The sequence below is a fragment of the Chenopodium quinoa genome, unplaced genomic scaffold (assembly GCF_001683475.1).
Source record: "Chenopodium quinoa cultivar QQ74 unplaced genomic scaffold, ASM168347v1, whole genome shotgun sequence".
Classification (NCBI taxonomy): domain Eukaryota; kingdom Viridiplantae; phylum Streptophyta; class Magnoliopsida; order Caryophyllales; family Amaranthaceae; genus Chenopodium; species Chenopodium quinoa.
The window spans coordinates 4,108,559-4,130,570 of NW_018744633.1; the positions used below are offsets into that span (position 1 = coordinate 4,108,559).

Consider the following 22,012-nt stretch of genomic DNA (forward strand, 5'->3'; position numbering starts at 1 on the left):
TACTTCCTTTGTTTTTTATTAAATGCATCCCTTTTTACAAATGGAAGTTTATTTTAGATGCATTATTTTTCATTTTGCTTTTTTTTTTTTTTTTTTTTTTGAACGGGAAGAATAATATCATTAAATAAAAGCCATACGACATCTACAATAATAAGGATTTGTAAACCATAGATTTAGAGAAAATATCATAACTTTTATAATCAAAATCATAACTAATTTGCATATTTGGCATAGCTCATACTCCACCGCTTCAAGCTTAACGCGAGCAATGATTTTCGATGTCTTTGCATCTTTCCAAGTTGAGACCTCCGCAATCTGCGCTGATGTTTTGATCGACCAGTTGATGACAAATCCCAGACCCATAGGAATCCAAATCACCTTCCCAATTATTATAAGAACCCTAAAAATAAAATTCTCATCCATAGACGAGAATCAAAATCCCAGAAAATTGGGAAAAAACCCAGAAAATTGGGACAGACTCTCTCAGATCGAGAGAACAAAACAAAACAAATAAACCAATACGTAAAACAAAACAAAAAACTAAATTGAATTAAAGAAAAAGGGTCGGAAATAGTCTAATTTTCGAAGAAATTAGACTATTTCCGGCCTAAACCGCTAGTATTTTGCTTAATGTATTCTCTCTATATCTTTTTATTACATGGGTGCTCTCTATTTTTTATATTTACCTCATTGCACTCTAAAAATTACATAAGAATCCGTAGTTACAAAAGCGATGAATTTAATAATAAAACAGAGGAAATATATACTATTATACTACATAGTATTCTAATATAAAAATTATGTATTTTGAAATTGTAAATATAATACATTGTAATATACTTATATTTTTTTTTGAAGTATAATATCAACAATGAATTTTTTATATTATTATTATCGTAATCTATAATATGTAGTGTTGTTGTATTTGGAAGGAGAGGATTAAATGAGTCTTGGGTAGGGATTATGTGGGGGTGTGGGATGAGAAAGTTTGTTATATACACCCATGTGTATTTTGTTCTTATTTTAATGATTGTTTTTTATTTAACCATCAAATGAAGATCAAAAACTAATCTTGTGTTAGCTAGGTGTACGGTATACTCGGGGGTATATAACAAATTCTAGTGATATGGAGATGTTTTTAAAATTGTTTTTGCCAGGATAAGAGATAAGGATGAATTTTCGAACTGTCGCGAGGTATAAGGATTAAGATGGAGATGGGGATTAAAATATTAGGCGGAAATGGATATTAGAATGTTAGGCGCAAAATCTTAAGCTGACCACACTAAGCCCGACCTGATTTTGGGCAGATTTGTCCCGCCCAATTTTTTTGTTTTTGGGCGGGTTTGGACCGGCTAATTTGGGTACATAATTTTCAATCCGAATCTTGATCCGCCCCCAAAAAATGGGCTAATTTATTTAGCCATGCCCCGCCGCCCCGCCCCGCCCCATGAATACATATCTACTATCTAGAAATACAACAGCAATTGCGGGAATGTACGTTTGACGTTTTGCCGGGAGAAAAAGGAAAAAGATAAAGAAAAATCAACAGTGATATTGGCGGTTCATTAGGAAAGGGTCAAAGTGTCAAACTACCCACAAAATTCAGATTCTGTTTTTATCTATCTGAACGATTTCCGACAAAACAAACCAGAGCAATTCTAGGGTTTCCGACTTCCACAGAATTTCTTCCCCAATTCAACCTCCTCACTTCTAATTATTTCTGAGCAGAATTCCGCGATGAGTATAACTCAATTTGCAATGGTACTCTTTCTCTCTTCTCTTCTTTCTCTCAATCATCAGTTTTGTGCGTTTTTTCTGTTGTTTTTTATTCATTCTAATTTGAATTTGAAATCGATTGTATTGTTGATAAATTTACGAATTTAGGTATAACAATTTCACAATTAGCAATGATTAATGGTAATTTCCTGAAATTAGTGACCTTTTCTTTCTTTGATTGTTGATTAATCCTTGTTTAGTAGACCTCTTTTAATAAATCAGTTGGCAAATAATTCCCAAGTTTCATAGGCTAGAGAATAGGAAAGTAAAGATCTTTACCAATTCTAGAATAAGGGAATTTGGTGGTTTTTTTAGTTTGCAATTGCTTTTTTTTTTGCTCCCCTTTGTGTGTTCAATTGTAAGTCAGCCATTTAGTTGCTGATTGCAGCTCTATTGTTGTACCCACAATCCATTCATGCATTTTTATTAATGATGTCGGTTTGTGCTGCACTTAGGTTTTAATTGGATTTTTGTTGGTTTGAAGCATTGAACAGTAGAATTTTAAGTAGATATTCTTTTGATCTTTTTAAACCAAGGTTCTAGTTTTTGGACCATATGTTTAAGTTCTAAATTTATGGCTCTGAAGTGAAGTATATGTAAACTGCATTCGCGGTGACTAACATCTTAAGTAAATAAACTAGCGAAGTCTTTAGTAATTTCTATTTTCCTTTCGATGATGCTTGCATTTGCTTATGCTGCTTTTGCATCAATTTACTTGTGTCGTACTTACAGGTTGAGGAGCTTGGTTCCCTTATAAAAGATAACTATCTAAGCAGACATCTTGTGCTTGCAGTTGAAGAGGCCTTGGTTAATTACCTTCAGGATGATCCGAGGTTTTTATTTTAAACTTCTTTGTATTGTTTTAGATGGTTTGGACGCAATAAATGGAAGTTCATGCTACTGGCATTCAGCAGCACTTTTTTTTTTTACATTCCGATTACTGATACTTATGTCACCATTATGCCCTGCTGACCACTTTTCTCAACTTGATTCATGCACCCCTATAGGTCATGATAATACTTTCTATTATAGGGCTATAGGCACTGCTGACTGCCATTATTATATAACCTATAAATCTTTGCATTTAATATTTTGAACTTACTTAACATAATGGCCTTCTGTCTTTTTCCCTTATTTTGGCATGGAATTGCAGGCTTTGCAGCCACACCTTCAAGTGTATTATCACTTTGAAATAGTCTGTTTTCTAAGGACTCTAATCATTTTTACACTTGGTAAAAGGTGCTTGCATACTTTTTAAGTAACTAAATGATGAAGCAAGCAGAGTTTATGATTTCATTAATAGCCGTGTAGGGATTATTATTTTTTTGGCATTGGGGAGAAAAGGGATGTGGTTGTGATGTGTATAGCATGTATGGTAGTAGAGTTGTAGTTAGTATATTATCATTATCGGTAATTGGAATGTTATTTTTTACAGTCCAGGTGGGATTCTTGAGTTGGAACCCATGAGTTCATACAACCGCCTTATCATACACCGTCTTGCTGACATTTTTGGGTATGATATGAATCTTAAGATTTATTAGTAATGTATGAGTACTGTTTTTTTTTTTGTTTTTTGGTCTGGTTATTTTGCTTTTCTGATGTATTGTTTGGTTTTTCTAGATTTGTTCACGAATCTGTAGGTGAGGGAAATGATCGCCACTTGGTTCTGCAACAGTGCTTGGAGACATCAATGTATGTGATGTTCTACGTTATTTCAAATACTCATTGGTTTTTTTTTGTTTTTTTTTCCTCCTATTTTCTGGATTTCAATTATAAGCTTTTTTTTGGCATTACTTTCTCTTGTTGATGTGTGGTACGAGTAATGAGCTGGGATGCTTATCTATTTTAGAGCCTGCATACTCTACACTTGCATTGTAGATCTAAGTCTTAAATTGAAATGGTTTGTTGTTACATGTCTGCCATGTTCTGTTGTACTTAATTGTGAAGTTTAGTTGCAATGGTTCTTTTATGATCTATACTGATTTAGCTGAAAGAATCTTTGAATTCACAGACCTTCTATACTTGTTAGTGATGTTCTCTGGCAATATGGTGCATGTGACTCTCCTTCAATGCCTTACCAATTATTGAGAAGAGATGAGGAGTGCACTGGTAAATTTTTCCCTTCCACTTTTCTAGAGGTTCATTAATTGATTATTGATAATTATTTTATAACATTATTTTGATCCATAGTAGCATTTACCTATTTGTCTAAGGTTGAAGTCCATCCCTCTCATAAGAGTCATAAGTCATATCTGCAATTCTATCTGGTGGTAATTGCACTTCAGATGGTCTTCAGTTATCTTTTATTTGAATTCATGTGACATGATTTAGCTTATAACCTACGTTCCTAACAGTTGAATATGATTCATATTATTACTGCTGGTAAATGCAGGTCATTTAGTCTTAATGAGTTGAGATCCTGTTTCACTAAAGCATAGTAATGAAGATGAAATTGTGTGGCTGTTTCTTATTACATATTTTAATAAATCTTTGAAAATGGAGAAAGGTAAGATGGTTGAACATTGGTATTATTAAGACTTAGCCTGTTAGCCTTTACTTGGTTTTTGAGAGAGATAAAGCTTGTCTGACTTTACCTGATCTGGTTGTGAATTGATGAGTTGAAGGTTGAAATTTCACTTTCCTTTTTGCATGATTGTGTCATAATTAATGAAGTGGTGAGTTGATGATACAATCTCATCTTCTGCAGTAGAATTGAATAAGATTCTTTGTTGATTTCTTATTGAAATTTAGTCATTTTGGAGTAATTATATATGGACTCTGGAACTTCTATCAGATTTTGTATTAAATTCCTTTCCTGTTCATTTTAGTATTGAAGATGAATTTACCCTCTGCCCCAAATTTTGTTGAGAGAGAAGCAGCTTATCTAGCTGCACGTGAACGCATATTTGGTATGGACGAAGTTCAGGCAAAAGAAGCTGCAAGACAAAGGCCAAGAAATGTTCCTGTTGTTGCCCGTCGCATGATTGCCCATGCGCTTGGCCAAAGAATTAATCATTGCAATCAGAACCAAGGCTATGATGCTAGACATTCTAATGGGCAAGCTATGGTGGATGACCTAGAAAGAAGTATCAAATATGATTTAGATTTGCACCACAAATCCTCCCCTGACTCCAGTGTTAGCACTGACAACATTGTTGAATGTATTAGTGCAGAAGGTAATAATGCGGGTGATTGTTTCCCTGCTGCTCATGGAATCTTATTGCCGGAGGCATCAGATAGGAACTCTTCTGGCAGTGGTCATAGACCAAGTGGAAGAAATGGGTTGGTCATCTCTAAAATGAGTATGAAAGAGGAAAACATGGGAGCTGCAAAAAGAATGTTTGCTCATGCCCTGGGTATACCGGCTTCAAAAGATGGCATTTCTCGGGGAAAGTGAAAGTTAAAGTTGGTATGGATAAAGAGTTGACGGATATTTGAACATACTATCAAGAGGTATCTCTTGTGCCATTCTCAGCTTCTGTTTGATCAGGAAACTAGAAGAGCCCACAGTTGAAGCCATTACTGAGAGTTGAATGCTTGAGGTATTAAGATCTGGGGATTTTTTTTCTTTCCTTCCTGATGCATAGCAAAAGAGTTGGCCATGGATATAGTAATGGCTATTTGTTGACAGTTTAACCTTTCTTGTTCGCCTCAGGATTGATTTGTTTAGGTCAATGTGCTTTGTTTGTATCAATTGCCAGAGCTGCAAGATTGAAATGGACCTCTAGCTACTCATTCCGAAGGCAGCAATGTTTGTTATCTCACCCAGTCTTTTAAACGTATGCTCTACCCAGGTTTCATTATGATGGTTAACAGTTGGGATGAAGTGCAGGCTTTACTGGATCTCTGAGATGTTGCTAAATAATGACTGCTGTATCAAGAATTTAGGACTATTGTTATATTTATGGATGTTTTAGTTAACACTTAAAGTCTTCTAATCAGAATGATTGTTTGTGACATAATTTATTATGTACTTTATATCTTTAAGTAATATATGAAATCGTTGTTATTTATTTCTTTATCTTATCTTTTTAATAGTCAAACTGTCACAACTTTGTGAGTTTAGATACCTACTGATTGTTACTGTTTATTATGAGTTTATGACTTGGTGCTCGTCAACCAGAGTGAAGATTAATTTTTACGTTGTTCTGTATGCAGCACAAGTTGGACATTCACAGATCTTATTGCGTGCATACAAATTCTGTTCACTGAATTTATACACATGTATTCTGGTCAAATCGATCTGGGTATGATTTATATACAGAGTACATATTAAGGCTGTTTGCTAACTGATAACAAATCACTGTTACATGTAGGTCTGCCACTGATGATAAGAAGTGTGACTTCGCTACTTTTGCTACTTTTTTTTTTCTTCGCTGTGATAAATTTCCCCCAATATTTCCTATCAAAAAAAAAAATACAACTAAGTAATTTGGTTCCATTAGGAGAACATTGACGGTTGACCACTTGACTTGTATCATTCATTCAGTATTCCTTCTTTTGGAATAAAATGATATCAGATCATTCATTAGCTGAGCAGTCAAGTTGTGTATTCATCTAGTATTTTGGATGACAATTGTCTCTCATTCTTCGGTGTGGGAACGTCAAATTTGTGTAAAAAGAAACTAGTTGGTTGATTTTAGTTCAAATCTTAATGGTTGTTTTCATATGTAATCATTTTAAGCTAATCTTTTTTCTCAGACAAAATTAATGGTAGTGAACTGTTGCTCAATAATACATACCTTAACAAAATTTTGGTCTGTGTTTGGGGATATTTAGCCATGAATCAACTATTAAATTAGATTAGTGTGATTTGCATGAAAAGAGCAGTGTTAATTTAGACTCTACATGAAAAGAGCAGCAGCCTAATTGTGAATTCATCTTGCTTGGGTGATCTTCTTTCCTTGGGATTGTGTGTCAAAAATAAGTTTCGTTATAAAACATGGTAGATAATCATATTCTGAAATATTAGTATCAAATGTGAAGTATTTGTCATGCTAAATAATGTCAAAAGTTTCATGGTATCCAGATCCCTTACATCAGATGGGGCAAACTCTAACAAAAGGCAAAATCGAGAACAAGAGAAAGCCAAAGTTGGATTCAAAGGAGGAGTATTTCATAATAATTGGCGCGGTATTTTGTTGGGAAAGCATTGAGCCAAGGCCACCATGAGGGAGCTAGGCAACTGAAGATTTTTCTCGAGCAAGGATATTGAAATGGCTACAAACAACTATAACCCTGATTATTTATCTGGCACTGATGGTAATAACTATATCCTTTATAGAGCAACCATCGATGATCGTATTGTAGCAATAAAAACGGACAATTAATTTTAGGATGGAGGGAGTAGTAAATTAATTTATTAGGAATTTAAATTTCAACATCTTCAACATGACTTTCAATAGAATTCTTCAGCTGTATGAGAATGTTTACTGTTGCTAGTCCTACCATGATTTTAATGTTTATTTGAATGTCACAACATTTTACTACTATTTGAAATTTTGAATGGTCTCCAACTCAATTTGGACAGATTTTCTCCCACTTTCTTCTCAACTATTCTGTTGATTTTGCCCTATAAATAAGCGTTTTTCCCTTTTCTTCGTAAAGAGTAAAATTGATCATCTTATATTGCTGATTTGAGCTAATTTGAGTTCCAAAATCTCCTTATTCTAAGGCAGTGATTCTTCACGTTACAACATCACGTAAATTTTTGGCCTACATTCCCATTTGTTTATTGCCCTTTACAGTGTTCTTTTTTCCTAAATTCTGAGTTCATAAATTCGTTGGTCTAGATGAAAGTCAAAGCTCTCAGAGGTATGTTTTATCAATACATACTGACATACTGAGTACTCATTAGTTATTTATTTTGCTAAAGCTTTAATCTTTAAGCTGTCACTAGTTCATTCGGATTTAGCTGTCACGATAATAGTTTTAAAATATTACGAGTATATATCAACGTGACAACTAATTACGGAAGGGACAAAGTAACCCTGACCTAGAAAATCATAAGTCTTTCTATTGATTTACATAAGCACATGAAGCTATACCCTAACAAATTGCAACTAAGAGAAACAAGAATAAGATCAAGAACTAATAAAATTGATTGTTGAATGCTTTATCCTAAGGAGGACTTATTTTCATTGTTAACGGTGGAAAATTCCAACTGTATCTCATTAGTTTTTATAGGCGTACCACCTGTTTGTTATAATGTCCAAAATGATAGATTAGTTAAAGGGCTTCATATGTCATGATTGTCATCACTCAGTAATAGTGTGTAATTCTTAAACCTTTCAAAGGTAACTCAATTAATCATCTGTGTTTTGTGGGTTTACAGTTCACAGGCAAGCAATATGATTTCACAAGCTGAGCAAAAAAAATCGGGCTGAAATAAGGAAGGGTTAATTAATTAAGGTATAGATGGGTCAAACTCAAACAAAGTACAATAACAACATATGGCCAAATTTAGAATCCAAGGAGGAATATTTTATTAAAAATGGAGGAATTTTGCTGGAGAAACAAATTGCTCTGAACCAAGGCCAACTTAAGGGAGCTGGGCAGCTGAAGATTTTCTCTAGCCGGGAAATCGAAAAGGCGACAGATAGCTACAACCCTGATCTTATTGTTAACAGGAATCCTTATAGCACCGTATATAAAGCAACACTTGAAGATCGTATTGTAGCTGTCAGCGCCAGATTTACTTACAAGTCACCAAACTCCCAAATTGATTGATCTTTTTTTGACTGAAGCCTCAACATCAATGGTAATGAACCATGACAATATGGTTAAACTCTATGGTTGTTGCCTTGAGACATATATACCAGTACTAGTGTATGAGTACTTATCAAATGAAGACCTCTTTCAATGTTTGCATTATGTTGAACCTAGCAAGTGTATAAAGTGGGCAGATCGTTTGAGGGTCGCAACTGATACAGCTTATGCACTATCCTTTATGCATAATGCCTTATTAAAGCCAGTGGTGCATAGGGATGTCAAGTCATCAAGTATACTACTTGATTCTTCATTCAGTGGAAAATTAGATAACTTTTGCTATTCAGTGTCTATTACTCCAGGGGAGACTCCCCGAAAATGGCCTGTTGAAGGTACTCCAGGGTATATTGATCCTGAATACATAGAAACTCAAGAGGTGACAGATAAATGTGATGTGTATAGCTTTGGGGTTTTTATGTTGGAGCTATTAACCAGAAGGCAGCCTCTTCCGATGGCCAAACGTGGTACAGACTTGGTGGATGTGTTCGTTTCAAATGTGGAGCAGAATTGCATGATGGAGATGATCGATAATGAAGTCTTGCAGCAAGCAAGCAGGGATGAGATTCAACAGGTTGCAGGGCTTGCATTGGCATGTGTGGCAAAGAAAGGAGCTGAGAGACCAACAATGATTGACGTTGTTTCTGAGCTTTGGAGCATACAAGGACGAGACATGAGGTGCAACAGAAATTGTGTATGACATGCCTGATTCAAGTTTAGTAATAAAGATGCAGAAGAGCAAGGCGTACAGCAGAAGACAACAGGTGATTTAGTAGTACACAGTCAAAATTGAGCTTTATAATGTTCTTTTTATGCATGTGTCTTTATTTATATATAAACTGTAGGTGCAAAAAAACTGTAGTTTTCTATGGAAAAATATTTGTCACAATTAAAGGGGCTGGTATGTTTCTTAATGCCTATGCTTCCAATTCACCTTTTATGTGCTCTTTGGTCACATCTTCAATCACTTTCAGTTTATACAATGAAAAACCAATTCTAATTCCTCATTTTAAGAAAGCATATATTTTTAGACCTTGGGTCAAATATATAAATATCTTTTTGTTCTTATGCAATCATGTTAAACCTTTCTTCCTCCTTTGGCAATATACTTGTATGATTCGAAGACTACTGCACCAGAAAGTTCTTAGACAATCTTCATGGATTAATACTTTGGTATATGGTATATATATTTAGTTATTTAAGGGTGTTGGTTAACACATTACTGTTATGTATGTCTGCCACTGATAATAACAATTGTGACTTTGCTACTTTCTTCTTCACTGTGTTAAATTTCCCACCAAATATTTCCTATCAAAAAAAAAAAAAAAAAAAAGGTTCCATTAGGAGAAGGTTGACTGTTGACCGACTTGATCGACTTGTGTCATTCAATAAGCTCAGTCAAGCTGTCTATTCATCTAGCATTTCTGATTACGTGCAGTTGTCTCTCTTTCTTCGGTGTGGAAATGTCAAAAATGTGTAAAAAACTAATTGCTTGACTTTGGTTCAAATTGTAAGCCAATCTTTCTCTTCAGACAATATTTATGGTAGTTAATTGTCCCTCAAATAATACATGCCTTAACAAAATTGTGGTCTGTCTTTGGAGATATTCAGCCTGTATCCTTTAGTAGATTAGACCAGTGTGACTTGCGTTAAAAGAGCAGTTTTAAATTAGACCCTTCATGAAAAGAGCAGCAGCCAAATCGTCAGTTCATCTTGTTGGGTTTCTCCTGCTTGGATGATCCTCTTTTCTTGGGATTTTGTGTGTCAAAGGTAAGTTTCATTATATTAGAAACATAATTGGTTATCATGTTTTAAGTTATGAAATAATATTATTCTGTATAAAACGTGATGTATTTGTCTGTCATGCTAAACAATGTCAAAAGTTTCATTGTATCCAGGTCCCTTACATCAGATGGGGCAAACTCTTACAAAAGGCAAGATCAAGAACAAGAGAAAGCCAAAGTTTGATTCAAAGGAGGAGTATTTCATTAAAAATGGCGGTATTTTGTTGGAAAAACAAGTTGCTTTGAGCCGAGGCCACCATAAGGGAGATGGGCAACTAAAGATTTTCTCAAGCAAGGATATTGAGAAGGCTACAAACAACCATAACCCTGATCATTTTTCTGCCACTGATGGTCATTATATCTTCTATAGAGCAACCATCGATGACCGTGATGTAGCAATCAAAGCCCCGTCTGAGCCAGAACCAAAGCCTGAACTGATGGATCATTCTTTGACTGCAGCCTCAACAGTGATGGTGATGAATCATGCCAATATAATAAAACTGTATGGTTGTTGCCTTGAGACTTTTATACCAATAGTAGTTTATGAATTCCCACCTTGTGCAAATCTCTTTGATCATTTTCATAGTAATGTAGCATCTAACCAACGTGGTATAACATGGATTGATCGTTTGAGGGTTGCAACTGGTACAGCCTATGCCTTATCTTATATGCACACTGCCTTGCCAAAGCCAGTGGTGCACAGAAATGTGAAATCACTGAGTGTATTTTTTGATGATTCATTCCGTGCTATATTAGCAAACTTTGGCTACTCAGTGTCCATTACTCCAGGGGAAAATACCAAGGGATGGCCTGTCAAAGGAACACCGGGATATCTTGATCCCGAATATGTAGAAACTCGGGAGGTGACAGATAAATGTGATGTATATAGTTTTGGGGTTTTATTGTTGGAGCTGCTAACCAGAAGGCCACCCTGTGTTATGGCCGAAAATGGGATAGACTTGGTCAGTATGTTTATTTCTATGGTGGAAAAAAATCTTATGATGGAGATCATAGACAGTGAGGTCTTGCTACAAGCGAGTAGGGATGATATTCAAAGGGTTGCACAACTTGCTTTGAAATGTGTGGCAAAGGAAGGTGTACGAAGACCGACAATGGTTGAAGTAGTTAGAGAGCTTTGGCTGATGCAAGATCAGCATTGAGTAAACGAAACGGATGGGACTCTAAAGTCTCCTTTGACTAATTGATGATTTATGTTTGTTTTATTTTGATATAATATATACTGCTGCACACATTTTTTTGTTTTTGTTTTTTTTTTTGATAAGTTACACGCTAGTTTATTTGGACAATGATTCTCTCTATCTCTTTCCTCTTCGTATTAAGGAGCCGTTTGGTTCGCACAGCATAAATGGAATGGAATGAACAAAGGGATTCAAAGAGAATGGAATGAAACCCATTCCATATAACATGTTGTTTGTTTTACAAAAACCAAAGGAATCACCACCACCATAGCACCACCACCAACACCACCACAAAACCCCCTTTTCCTTCACTTTCCCACTTCTTCAGCTACCCCACCGCCCAGCCACCACATTGTCGGCATCCCCCGGAGCCCGTCGCACCTCCACCACCCCTCTCCTCCCCGAAAAACCTCCACCCACTCATCAAAACCCTAATTATTCATCATCTGAAACCCCACAAAAACCCTAATTATCGGCGGTGAACAGGGAGGTGCGTTGAGGGAGGTGCGACGAGGGTTAGAGGCGGTGTGAACTGGGGCGGTGCGAAGACTGCGAACAGGGGCGATGAGAACGAGAGAGGTACGATGAGGGAGGTGCGACGTAGGTAGTGGTGCGACGAGGGAGATGCGACGTAGCTGGTGGTGCGAACAGGGGCGGTGCAACGTAGCTGGTGGTGCGAACAGGGGCGGTGCGACGTAGCTGATGGGGCGAACAGGGACGGTGTGTAGCTGGTGGTGCAAACAGGGGTGGTGCGAACAGGGGCGGTGCGGCGTTGACCGGGGTAGGGCTCGATGTGCGGTGGGGGTAGGGGAGAAGGGTGGTGGTGTTGGCATGGTGGTGTAATGGTGGCTAGGAAAAGAGAATGGCAAAGTCTGGGGGGTGGGGAATCAATGTGGAGGGATTTTGGGTGAAGTCAAAAATAAAATTGGGTAAAGGGAATGATTAAATGTGACAAACAAACATCAACAAAGGGAATGAAGCAGGTTCAACAAAGGGAATGAAGCAGGTTCATTCCCTTTCCCTTTGATTATTAACCCCAACCAAACGGCTCCTAATTTCCATTTAAGTCATGTAATAGCTTAGACAATTTCTTTCATGATTCTTGTATAGTTGTATGTAATAACTAATAAACAAATTTTTTTTTTTTTTTTTTTTTCAATAATGCATTATTATAATACAAGTACAAACTCTATTACCTCATTAATCAATATGTTGGTGAGTAGTCATTGAATTATATAGGGCATTCAAATTTCAACATCTTCAACATGACATGACAGTCAATAGAATTTTTCAAAGCATCCCCCTAATGTCATTGGTATTCTTTGGTTGTCCAAATTCTAAATCCTGAGTCTCTTAGATATCTCAATAATTTCTGAGTTAAATCATAAATTCGTTGCTTAGAAAGTGTTTGTTAAAATGCCCAACAGAAATAGATGAAAGTCAGAGCCCTCAAAGGTAAGTAATCCTGAAGCTATCATTACTTCATCTGAATTTAGTTGTCACGATAATAGTTTAAAATATTATTGAATATATATCAACGTGACAATTAAGGACGGAGTAACCCTGACCCAGAACAATTGTCTTTCTATTGATTTGCACAAGCGCAGGAAGCTATCTTCAAACAAATTCCAACAAAGAGAAACAAGAATAAGTAAGATCAAGAACTAATATAATTGTTCAATGTTTTGTTCATTGGAAGATTTTTTATTATTGGTAATAGTGGAGAATACAAACTGTATCTCTATTAGTTTTTATATGCCTACCACCTGTTTGTTAAAATGTCCAAGAGAAGAGATTAGTTAAAGGGGTTCATATTCCATCTGTAATGGTATGTAATTCCTTAACCTTAAAAAGGTAACTCAATTAATCATCTGTGTTTTGTGGGTTTACAGTTCACAGGCAATATGATTTCATGAGCTGAGTAAAAAATCGGGCCGAAATAAGGAAGCATATTCATCAAGGTATAGATGGGTCAAACTCAAACAAAGTACAAGAACAAGAAAGGGCCTAAGTTTGAATCCAAGGAGGAATATTTTGTTAAAAATGGAGGAATTTTGCTTGAGAAACAAATTGCCCTGAGCCAAGGCCAACATAAGGGAGCTGGGCAGCTGAAGATTTTCTCTAGCCGGGAAATCGAAAAGGCTACAGATAGCTATAACCCTGATCTTATTGTTGGCAGAAGCTCTTATAGCACCGTATATAAGGCAACACTTGAAGATCGTATTGTAGCTGTCAAAGCCCCGCCACATTTAGGTATAAGTCAGCCAAATCCCGAAATGATTGATCTTTATCTAACTGAAGCCTCAACATCTATGATAATGGACCATGACAATATGGTAAAACTCTATGGTTGTTGCCTCGAGACATATATACCAGTACTAGTGTACGAGTTCTTACCAAATGGAGGCCTCTTTCAATCTTTATATGGTGATGTTGCACCTAGCAAGCGTATAAAGTGGGTTGATTGTTTGAGGGTTGCTAGTGACACGGCCTATGCCCTATCCTATCTGCATAATGCCCTATTAAAGCCGGTGGTGCATAGGGATGTCAAGTCATTAAGTATACTGCTTGATTCTTCATTCCGTGGCAAATTAGCAAACTTTGGCTATTCAGTGTCCATTACTCCAGGGGAGACTCCCCAAAAATGGCCTGTTGAAGGAACTCCAGGATATATTGATCCTGAATACATAGAAACTCAAGAGGTAACAGATAAGTGTGATGTGTACAGCTTTGGGGTTTTCATGTTAGAGCTATTAACCAGAAAGCAGCCCCTTCTGATGGCCAAAGGTGGCACAGACTTGGTGGATGTGTTCATTTCAAATGTGGAGAAGAACTGCATGATGGAGATGATCGATAATGAGGTCTTGCAGCAAGCTAGCTGGAATGAGATTCAACAGGTTGCAGAGCTTGCTTTGACATGTGTGGCAAAGAAAGGAGCTGAGAGACCGACAATGATTGATGTTGTTGGTGAGCTTTGGAGCATACAAGGACAAGACATGAAATGAAACAGAAATTGTGTTGGTTGATTGGTTCAACTGTTCTCAGAAATAAAGATGCAGACGAGCAAGGCACACAGCAGAAGACATTTCTGGTAAATTTTGACATTACTAGAATGCTGTTCTTACATATGTTTCTACTATCTAGTATTGGTGCAAAAAAATATAGTTTGCTATGGAAAAATGGTGGTTTTGGTCGTTTATTGGATTAGAAATACTATTTACAATCTTTTAACTTTTTAGTCTGCTAGGAATACTGTCTGCTTTCAGGTTTTAGGTAAACTTGATTCCCCCCCCCCCCACCCCCCATGATTAATGTTTGCAGTAGTATCTGAAGATTACTAATAACAAAAAAAAAGGACTATTTACATCGTTCTTTTTCAAATACCAAAAAGGGGCTGGTATGTTTCTTAATGACTATGCTTCCCATTCACATTTATGTGCTCTTTGGTCACATCTTCAATCATTTTCAGTTTATAGAATGAAGAACTAGTTCTATTTTTTTTTTTTTTTTTGGTCCTTCCGATTGAACACATCAAGCACAATCAGTTATCAAGAATTTAGAAATAGTAAGCATCACGGTGGTCATAGGTATTCATTAGAGGTGATCAATGGCCGGGCCGGACCGAATGCAAAAAAAAAAAAATTGCCCATTTTTCGGGTCGGGACGGGTTGGGCCGAGCTTTGTGCCGAAAAACGTGTGCCCAAACTAGTCGGGCCATGCGGGCTTTTCGTGCCAACTTTGGGCCGGGCCAAAAAAACAACCAAAAATGCATAAAATCCATTTCCCAAACCCGTCCAAACTTTTAAAAAAATTGGGTTGGGCCCTACCCGATTTCGGGCCGGAAAAATCTGCCCAAAATCAGGTCGGGTCGGGCTGGGCTCATTATGATCAGCTCTAGCATTAATGTCCACAGTGACCACATGTATTGGGCATTTGCTAAGGGGTGTATGTTTTTTCTTCTTGACTAGTAAATATTCAAGATGCAGGCTTTGTAAAGAATGATGCAGAAAGGTATAAAAATTCAGGTACTCAGCAGAAGGCAACAGCTTGCCAATCTAATGGAGCAAACATGCAGAGCATATACTTTGTGTTCTTTAATGTTAGAATCGGGGATGAACATTGGAGTTGTGTTTAATGAGACAGAAATGAGCTTTTGTCTAGTGATCTAGTACTTCGTATATATACATATGTCTGTACAATTTCTGCCAGATTTTACTCAGAGATTGAGATTATATACCTTGTGAAACCTTGTGTTAATGTCATTAAGTGGTAATACTGCTCTTGCTGTCTTTCTCCCTTTCCTGAACTTTTTAGTTTATTTAGAAAGGCTAAGGTTTGTGGCCTTTCTGGTTTCACAAGGGGTGGCCTCCTCGAGTGGCCCAACTTAACAACCCAAAAACTATGAACATCACAGTTATCTGTGACCTCGAGTTTCGATGAGTGAGAATGTGAGATTAATAAACTCACAAGTAAAATTATTGCAATTTATGTATCATCTAAAATGACATTATGGCCCATGGCTGCACATCACTCTGAACTAGTGGCTTTGATAAAATGTGTTGAATGTGAGAATCTCATGTAATCATTTAGTGTATGAAGTAATATTTTAGAAAAAGAACTTCTAAATACAATTTTGTTTTTATTATAAATAAAATGAGCTGCAGGCCTGCAGCAACCAAAAATTATGAAAGGATCAGATGGAATAGTAGGCCGTCCTGCATCCTGCCTAGAACCTGTTTGATAAAATGCCAAAGAGAGGAGATAAAGTCAACGATAGATCTCAATACTATTACTGATTATTTTATCCCCAAAAGGAGTTTTCTGTCATCCATTCTTCGGTTATTTTTTCATTCCCAAAAGCAAAGATGTGTTCAAAGGTGGATCACTATTTCGTCTGTCGTCAATAATCGGATTGAGTTATAATCATAAATTTTCTACTCAAGAGTCAAATTTTTATCATCTGTGTTTTGTTATGTTAATTTACAATATGCTAATCAAATTTTATACTTTACAGGCAATATGATTTCATAAGCTGATTGAAATTTTGGGCTAAAACAAGGAAGCATTCATCAAGATATAGATGGGTCAAACTCAAACCAAGTATAAGAACAAGAGAAGGCCGAAGTTTGAATTTAGGGAGGAATATTTTATCAAAAATGGTGGAATTCTGCTGGAAAAAACAGATTGCACTGAGCCAAGGCCTACATAAGGGTGCTTGGCAGCTGAAGATTTTCTCAAGCCAGGAAATCGAAAAGGCTACAGATAGCTTTGACCCTGATTTAATTCTTGGCTTTAGTGCGCATAGCACCATCTATAAAGCAAGAATTGAAGGACGTCTTGTTGCCATTGAAACCGCGCTTGAGCTAGAACCAAAGTCTGAACTGGTTGATCTCTCCTTGACTGCAGCGTCAACAGCGATGGTGATGAATCATGACAATATGGTTAAACTCTATGGCTGTTGCCTTGAGACAGTTGTACCAATAATAGTGTATGAATTTGTATCATATGGAAGCCTTTTTGAGTGTTTACATGGTGATATTGCGTGTAGCAAGCGTATTAAGTGGGCTGATTGTTTGAGGATCGCAATTGATACAGCCTATGCACTATCCTATATGCATAATGCCTTGTCAAAGCCAGTGGTGCATAGGGATGTTAATTCAAAAAGTATACTACTTGATAATTCATTCCATGGGACATTATCAAACTTTGGCTATTCAGTGTCCATTACACCAGGGAAACCTCCCCAAAGATGGCCAGTTAAAGGCACTCCAGGATACATTGATCCCGAACACATGGAAACCCAAGAGGTGACAGACAAGTGTGATGTGTATAGCGTTGGGGTTGTTATGCTGGAACTATTAACCAGAAGGCAGCCCCTTTTGATGGCCAGAGATGGGACAGACTTGGTTGACCTTTTTGTTTCAGCTGTGAGGAAGAATTGCATGATGGAAATGATCGACAATGAGGTCGTGCAGCAAGCAAGCAGGGATGAGATTCAACAGGTTGCAGAGCTTGCATTGGCATGCGTGGCAAAGAAAGGAGCTGAGAGACCGACAATGATTGATGTTGTTGGTGAGCTTTGGAGCATACAAGGACGAGACATGAAGTGGAACAGAAATTGTGTATGACATGTCAGATTCGACTGTTCAAGCTTAGAAATTTATGCAGACGAGCAAGGTGTACAGCAGAAGACAGCAGGTAGTTGATTAGTTGGAAATAGTTTGTAATGTATCCAATATAGTTGCAGCACTGTAGTTTCTTCCGAATAACAGTAGTTTTGGTCCTTTGGTTTAGGATAAGTACTCTTTAATCTTTATAATCTTTCAATTTTTTAGTCTCCTAGTACAACTGTCTTTACTTTCAGGATATATATTTATATACGAAGTATATAGTGTGGAAAAAAAACAGGCTCCAATTTATGTTGATTTTTTTTTTTTTTTTTTCTTAGAATACTGAAAGGCTCTGGACCTTATGGTATATTTCTTAATGCCTTTGCTTCCAATTTCCCTTGTATTTTGGCCATATCTTCAATCAATTTTACAGTGTAAAACAAGAGAAATGAGTCAATAATTCATTAATTCCCGTCTACCAATTGAAAAAAAAAAAAAGATGGGAATTGAATTGATTTGTTTCTGTAGGCTGGCCAAGTTTGTGTAATCAGTAGAACACAGCAAATCTATCTCCAATCACCAGACCTTATGATCGTTCCGTGCAAATCGAACAAATAAACCAACCGAATGTTAGCTCTTGACTTTGTATTGAAATAGTGAGGTTGGCTACTTGGCTATACAGCTTTTCTGGTGTCATCAATCTAACTGACAGCTACTAGCAATGTCATCAGTTGAACTATTGCTGGTGTTATTATGCAAATATCAGAGTTCTGAATGTTAGGAACTGGCAATACTCTCTATTTCATTGCCTCTTCTTGATTCTTTCCTCTCACTGACTCTTAAGTCTTAACTCATGTGCTGCCCTACACAATAAAAAGATAAATCCTTTAGTTTGTTTCCCCCCAAATTTAACATTCAGCTAAATGATAGAAGTACTTATGTAAAGATAATTATGATCAAATGTGTACATTAAACTAATGTTTTTATGATCAAATGTTCTTATGAAACTTGTTTTTACAAGATTAGTCAACCTGCCACTTTCAATCTATATTATAATGTAGATATAGGTGGGTCATTAGTGTAGTGATGTCCTACCAAGCTTAAAATCCTAGATCCGCCACAATTTTAAAAAGTGAAGTGGTTGATTAAAAGTAATTATAGTGATTCTCCGTACAATTATACACACATCTTATTTAGAAGGTTGTGTATTAAATTATTAGACTACACATTTGACCGGTTCTCCTAGGCCTCATTATTTTGATTGACTATTTGTTTTATCATCTCCACCAACTATTAATACCCGCTATTATCAGCTAATGAGTTGAGTGAGGATCTCACATATTCTCAAATTAATTTCTTTGGCTTTCTTCAAAACAATTTTACTATTAATCATTAATCATTTTATTATTAGTGCTTTAATTAATTAATCGACTCACCGAGAGATCTCCGGTGTCTTAATTATCACTTCAATCTGCGGCTAAGGTTTCGAATCGTTTCTGAGCTTTTTTTGGAACGTTTCGAAACGGGGACGGGTAACGTTTCTGAGCTTCGTACAATTATACTCCGTACAATTTTACTGGTATGGCACCTATTTTCTTGCTTGATCATTTTTTGTACTCATACAGTTGGATTTTAAGATTTTTTTTTTTTTTTTTTTTTTTTTTTGCAGTTTACTAATTTTCTGTCCTAAGATAATAAGATTGAACCTTTTACTTATTTTTATTATAGAACATTTACTCATGGATAATTTGGTGAAAAACAAATTCCATTTTAATATTATAAGGAGTAGAAATTTGTGCTGAACTCAATTAAGTAAAAACAAATTAGTAAATTACTAACATCATAAGAAGTAACAAATAATTTGGTGGTATTAATAGTTAAGGGTGATGAATCCTCAACTTCATGGTTGGAAGGTGCGTGAGAGCTCTACAATTGAGCTCCCACTTGATTCTCGTACCATTGTTTGGGTGTCACAAATATATCTCATTGTAAAATACTCCCTTCGTCCCTAAATTACATTCTGAGGGAATATATGGAGTACTGTGTAATAGTTTGCTACTAAGAGAGCAGGAGATCTCCTAGATGGCTTAAGGAAATAATGGCCATTATTATGCTAACACATCTTTTTACTTCTTAGGCAATAATTTGTGCTAGCCTAAGCAAAATAATTTGCCCGAAAACAGTCTCTATTATATGGATAAAGTTCAAGTGAAAATCAATGAGAAGATTGGGAACAAGAGAAGATTAAATTTAGATTCGAAGGAGTTGTATTTCAATCAGAATGGAGGAATTTTGTTAGAAAAGCAAATTGCTCTTAGCCAAGGTCGTAATGTAGGTCCAGGACAGCTGAAAATTTTATCACACAAGGATATTGAGAAGGCTACAAACAATCTTGACCCTAATCTTCTTGTTGGTAGTAGTGCTCAAAGAAACGTCTACAAAGCAACCATTGAAGATCGTATTGTAGTTGTTGGAGTTCCATTGCAGCTAGAGAGAAATCCTAAATTGGTTGATCGCAACTTGAATGAAGCATCAATAGCTATGGTTATGAATCATGAAAATATGGTTAAACTCTATGGTTGTTGCCTCGATACTTATATACCAATACTAGTGTATGAAATGTTGCCAAATGGGATCCTTTCTCAACATTTACATGGTGATACAGCATCTATCAAGTGCTTAAAGTGGGCTGACCGTTTGAGAGTTGCAACTGATACAGCATATGCACTATCTTATATGCATAATGCCTTGCGAAAGCCAGTGGTGCATAGGGGAGTTAGCTCAGCAAGTGTACTTCTTGATTCTTCATTCCAGGCTAAGTTAGGAAACTTTGGTTATGCAGTGTCTATTAATCCAGGGGATACATCTGAAAGATGGTCTGTTGAAGGAAGTCCAGGATTTATCGATCCTGAGTACATTGAGACTCAGGTGGTGACAGATAAGTGTGATGTGTACAGTTTTGGTGTTTTATTGTTGGAGTTGCTAACCAGAAGTAATCCCATTAGGATGCTTAGAGGCGGGAGAGACTTGGTTGATGTTTTTGTTTCAGCTTTCCAAAATAATTGCGTTATGAACATGATCGACAGGGAGCTACTGAATCAAGCAAGTAGGGATGAGATTAAACAGGCTGTGCAAATTGCAGTGAAATGTGTGGCAAAGAAAGGGACTGAGAGACCAACCATGATTGAAGTTGTTGTGCAACTTCGGCAGATAAGAGGTAGAGTGGATGTCATTCAGTTCACTGACAGATAATTTCCATGTATGCAGTATGTATTAGTTAGAGAGTGTAGATCGTCGAATTAATGTGGTAAAAAATTTCTGTAGATACCTATGGTGGGCGTGGAAATAATCGAGTCCAAGGCAATCGTAAACATGCACATGGTGCTGGAAAACTTGATCAGCAACAAGGGGGTGAATCTGGGCAAGCACAAACACAATCTAACTAAACAATCTTTGTGCAGGAACTAGAAACATCATCAAATTGCATTCAGACTCAGGTACTTTCTCTTCTAAATCTCCCTACTCTAGACCTGATTCATGTGTCAACAGCTAATGGCACCAATCTCCCTATATCTAATGTTGGCAATGTGCCCTTATTGGAGTCTAAATCACATTCTTACAGTTGAATAATGTTTTACATATGTTCCCAAATTGAAGTCATTGAATGTTGGTTCAGAATCTCAGATATTGTAACCAATAGCAATAAATTACTGAATATAATAACTTTCTGTTTGTGTTAGGGACAGTCATATGGAGGGGCTTCTTCAAGAAACATAGGGAAGTTTAACCTTATCATGGCTGTCAACTTCGTTTGTCTCCTCAAGCTCTGATGTTGGAACTATTAACCAGAAGGCAGCCCCTCATAATGACCATTAAAAAAATTGCACGGTGGAGATGACTATTAATCATGGTGATCATATATTCACAACAGTCTACTGCTCATGTTATTTATCTTTTCTTTTTCTTCCCTTCGTGGTTGATGTGTAAGAGGCATCGATTAGTACCTGTATTAAGTTAAGCTCCTCTAGAAATACTTTGGAGTGAAAGAGAGCAACAAACTTTAGCATATGCCTGATGTAAAAATACCGGCCTTTATTAAACAGGCAAATGTATTTTCCAGAGCTGGCCTTATAAGTTAAGCAGGCCAGAATAAGCATTTGCAAAAACAAGCAGTAAGAACAGAGAGAATTTTGACTGACAAAAGAATAGAAAAGATTTAGCTTAGTCCATAACAAACGATAAAGTGAAAATAAGCAAAGTATAACATTACAGATGAGCACAAACTAACAAATTGTTAATTTGAAAATAACTTACTAAACAAAAAGCCAGAATTAATGACATAATTTACACAAGGGATTTCCTTGAATCAATAAATGCA

The 22,012-nt window shown here is 36.5% G+C and overlaps 4 protein-coding genes and 2 pseudogenes across 7 annotated transcripts; all 6 read left to right on the forward strand.

The window, feature by feature from the left end:
• Positions 1-1,465: 1,465 nt before the first annotated feature.
• Positions 1,466-5,789, forward strand: LOC110701126 (R3H domain-containing protein 1-like). 2 transcript variants are annotated; one of them, XR_002507316.1, is made up of 7 exons: positions 1,466-1,761; positions 2,509-2,609; positions 3,212-3,289; positions 3,397-3,468; positions 3,788-3,885; positions 4,605-5,318; positions 5,432-5,789. XR_002507316.1 is itself a non-coding variant. In XM_021878716.1 (6 exons), the coding sequence occupies exons 1-6, from the start codon at positions 1,738-1,740 to the stop codon at positions 5,171-5,173; spliced, it is 942 nt and encodes a 313-aa protein (XP_021734408.1). In that variant the 5' UTR covers positions 1,466-1,737; the 3' UTR covers positions 5,174-5,789. The 2 variants fall into 2 exon arrangements, 1 of the variants encoding a protein (XP_021734408.1); XM_021878716.1 differs by having other exon boundaries at positions 4,605-5,789.
• A 2,331-nt stretch (positions 5,790-8,120) lies between these two features.
• LOC110701509 lies at positions 8,121-9,363 on the forward strand (annotated as a pseudogene).
• Positions 9,364-9,535: 172 nt separating this feature from the next.
• Positions 9,536-13,502, forward strand: LOC110701127 (wall-associated receptor kinase-like 22). Of its 2 annotated transcripts, XR_002507317.1 has the most exons (2): positions 9,536-12,507; positions 13,417-13,502. XR_002507317.1 is itself a non-coding variant. In XM_021878717.1 (1 exon), the coding sequence occupies exon 1, from the start codon at positions 10,415-10,417 to the stop codon at positions 11,483-11,485; it is 1,071 nt and encodes a 356-aa protein (XP_021734409.1). In that variant the 5' UTR covers positions 9,536-10,414; the 3' UTR covers positions 11,486-12,672. The 2 variants fall into 2 exon arrangements, 1 of the variants encoding a protein (XP_021734409.1); XM_021878717.1 differs by lacking the exon at positions 13,417-13,502 and having other exon boundaries at positions 9,536-12,672.
• LOC110701430 (wall-associated receptor kinase-like 22) lies at positions 13,492-14,529 on the forward strand. Its single transcript, XM_021879086.1, has one exon. The coding sequence runs from the start codon at positions 13,492-13,494 to the stop codon at positions 14,527-14,529; it is 1,038 nt and encodes a 345-aa protein (XP_021734778.1).
• Positions 14,504-18,124, forward strand: LOC110701128 (annotated as a pseudogene).
• A 781-nt stretch (positions 18,125-18,905) lies between these two features.
• Positions 18,906-21,800, forward strand: LOC110701129 (wall-associated receptor kinase-like 22). Of its 2 annotated transcripts, none has more exons than XM_021878718.1 (4): positions 18,906-19,213; positions 19,772-20,851; positions 20,959-21,131; positions 21,375-21,800. In XM_021878718.1, exons 2-3 carry the CDS (start codon positions 19,828-19,830, stop codon positions 21,078-21,080), a joined length of 1,146 nt encoding a protein of 381 aa, XP_021734410.1. In that variant the 5' UTR covers positions 18,906-19,213; positions 19,772-19,827; the 3' UTR covers positions 21,081-21,131; positions 21,375-21,800. The 2 variants fall into 2 exon arrangements, with proteins under 2 accessions (XP_021734410.1, XP_021734412.1); XM_021878720.1 differs by having other exon boundaries at positions 21,381-21,800.
• Positions 21,801-22,012: the final 212 nt, after the last annotated feature.

Bases quoted from the DNA above. Each gene is read 5' to 3' on its own strand.
- LOC110701126 (XM_021878716.1), top strand. From the start codon at position 1,738: ATGAGTATAACTCAATTTGCAATG. The intron at 3,290-3,396 runs GTATGATATGAA...TGGTTTTTCTAG, and splicing joins CGTCTTGCTGACATTTTTGG to ATTTGTTCACGAATCTGTAG. The intron at 3,469-3,787 runs GTATGTGATGTT...TTGAATTCACAG, and splicing joins CAGTGCTTGGAGACATCAAT to ACCTTCTATACTTGTTAGTG.
- LOC110701430 (XM_021879086.1), top strand. From the start codon at position 13,492: ATGGGTCAAACTCAAACAAAGTACAAGAACAAGAAAGGGCCTAAGTTT.
- LOC110701127 (XM_021878717.1), top strand. From the start codon at position 10,415: ATGTCAAAAGTTTCATTGTATCCAGGTCCCTTACATCAGATGGGGCAA.
- LOC110701129 (XM_021878718.1), top strand. From the start codon at position 19,828: ATGGATAAAGTTCAAGTGAAAATCAATGAGAAGATTGGGAACAAGAGA. The intron at 20,852-20,958 runs GTAGAGTGGATG...AAATTTCTGTAG, and splicing joins GCAACTTCGGCAGATAAGAG to ATACCTATGGTGGGCGTGGA.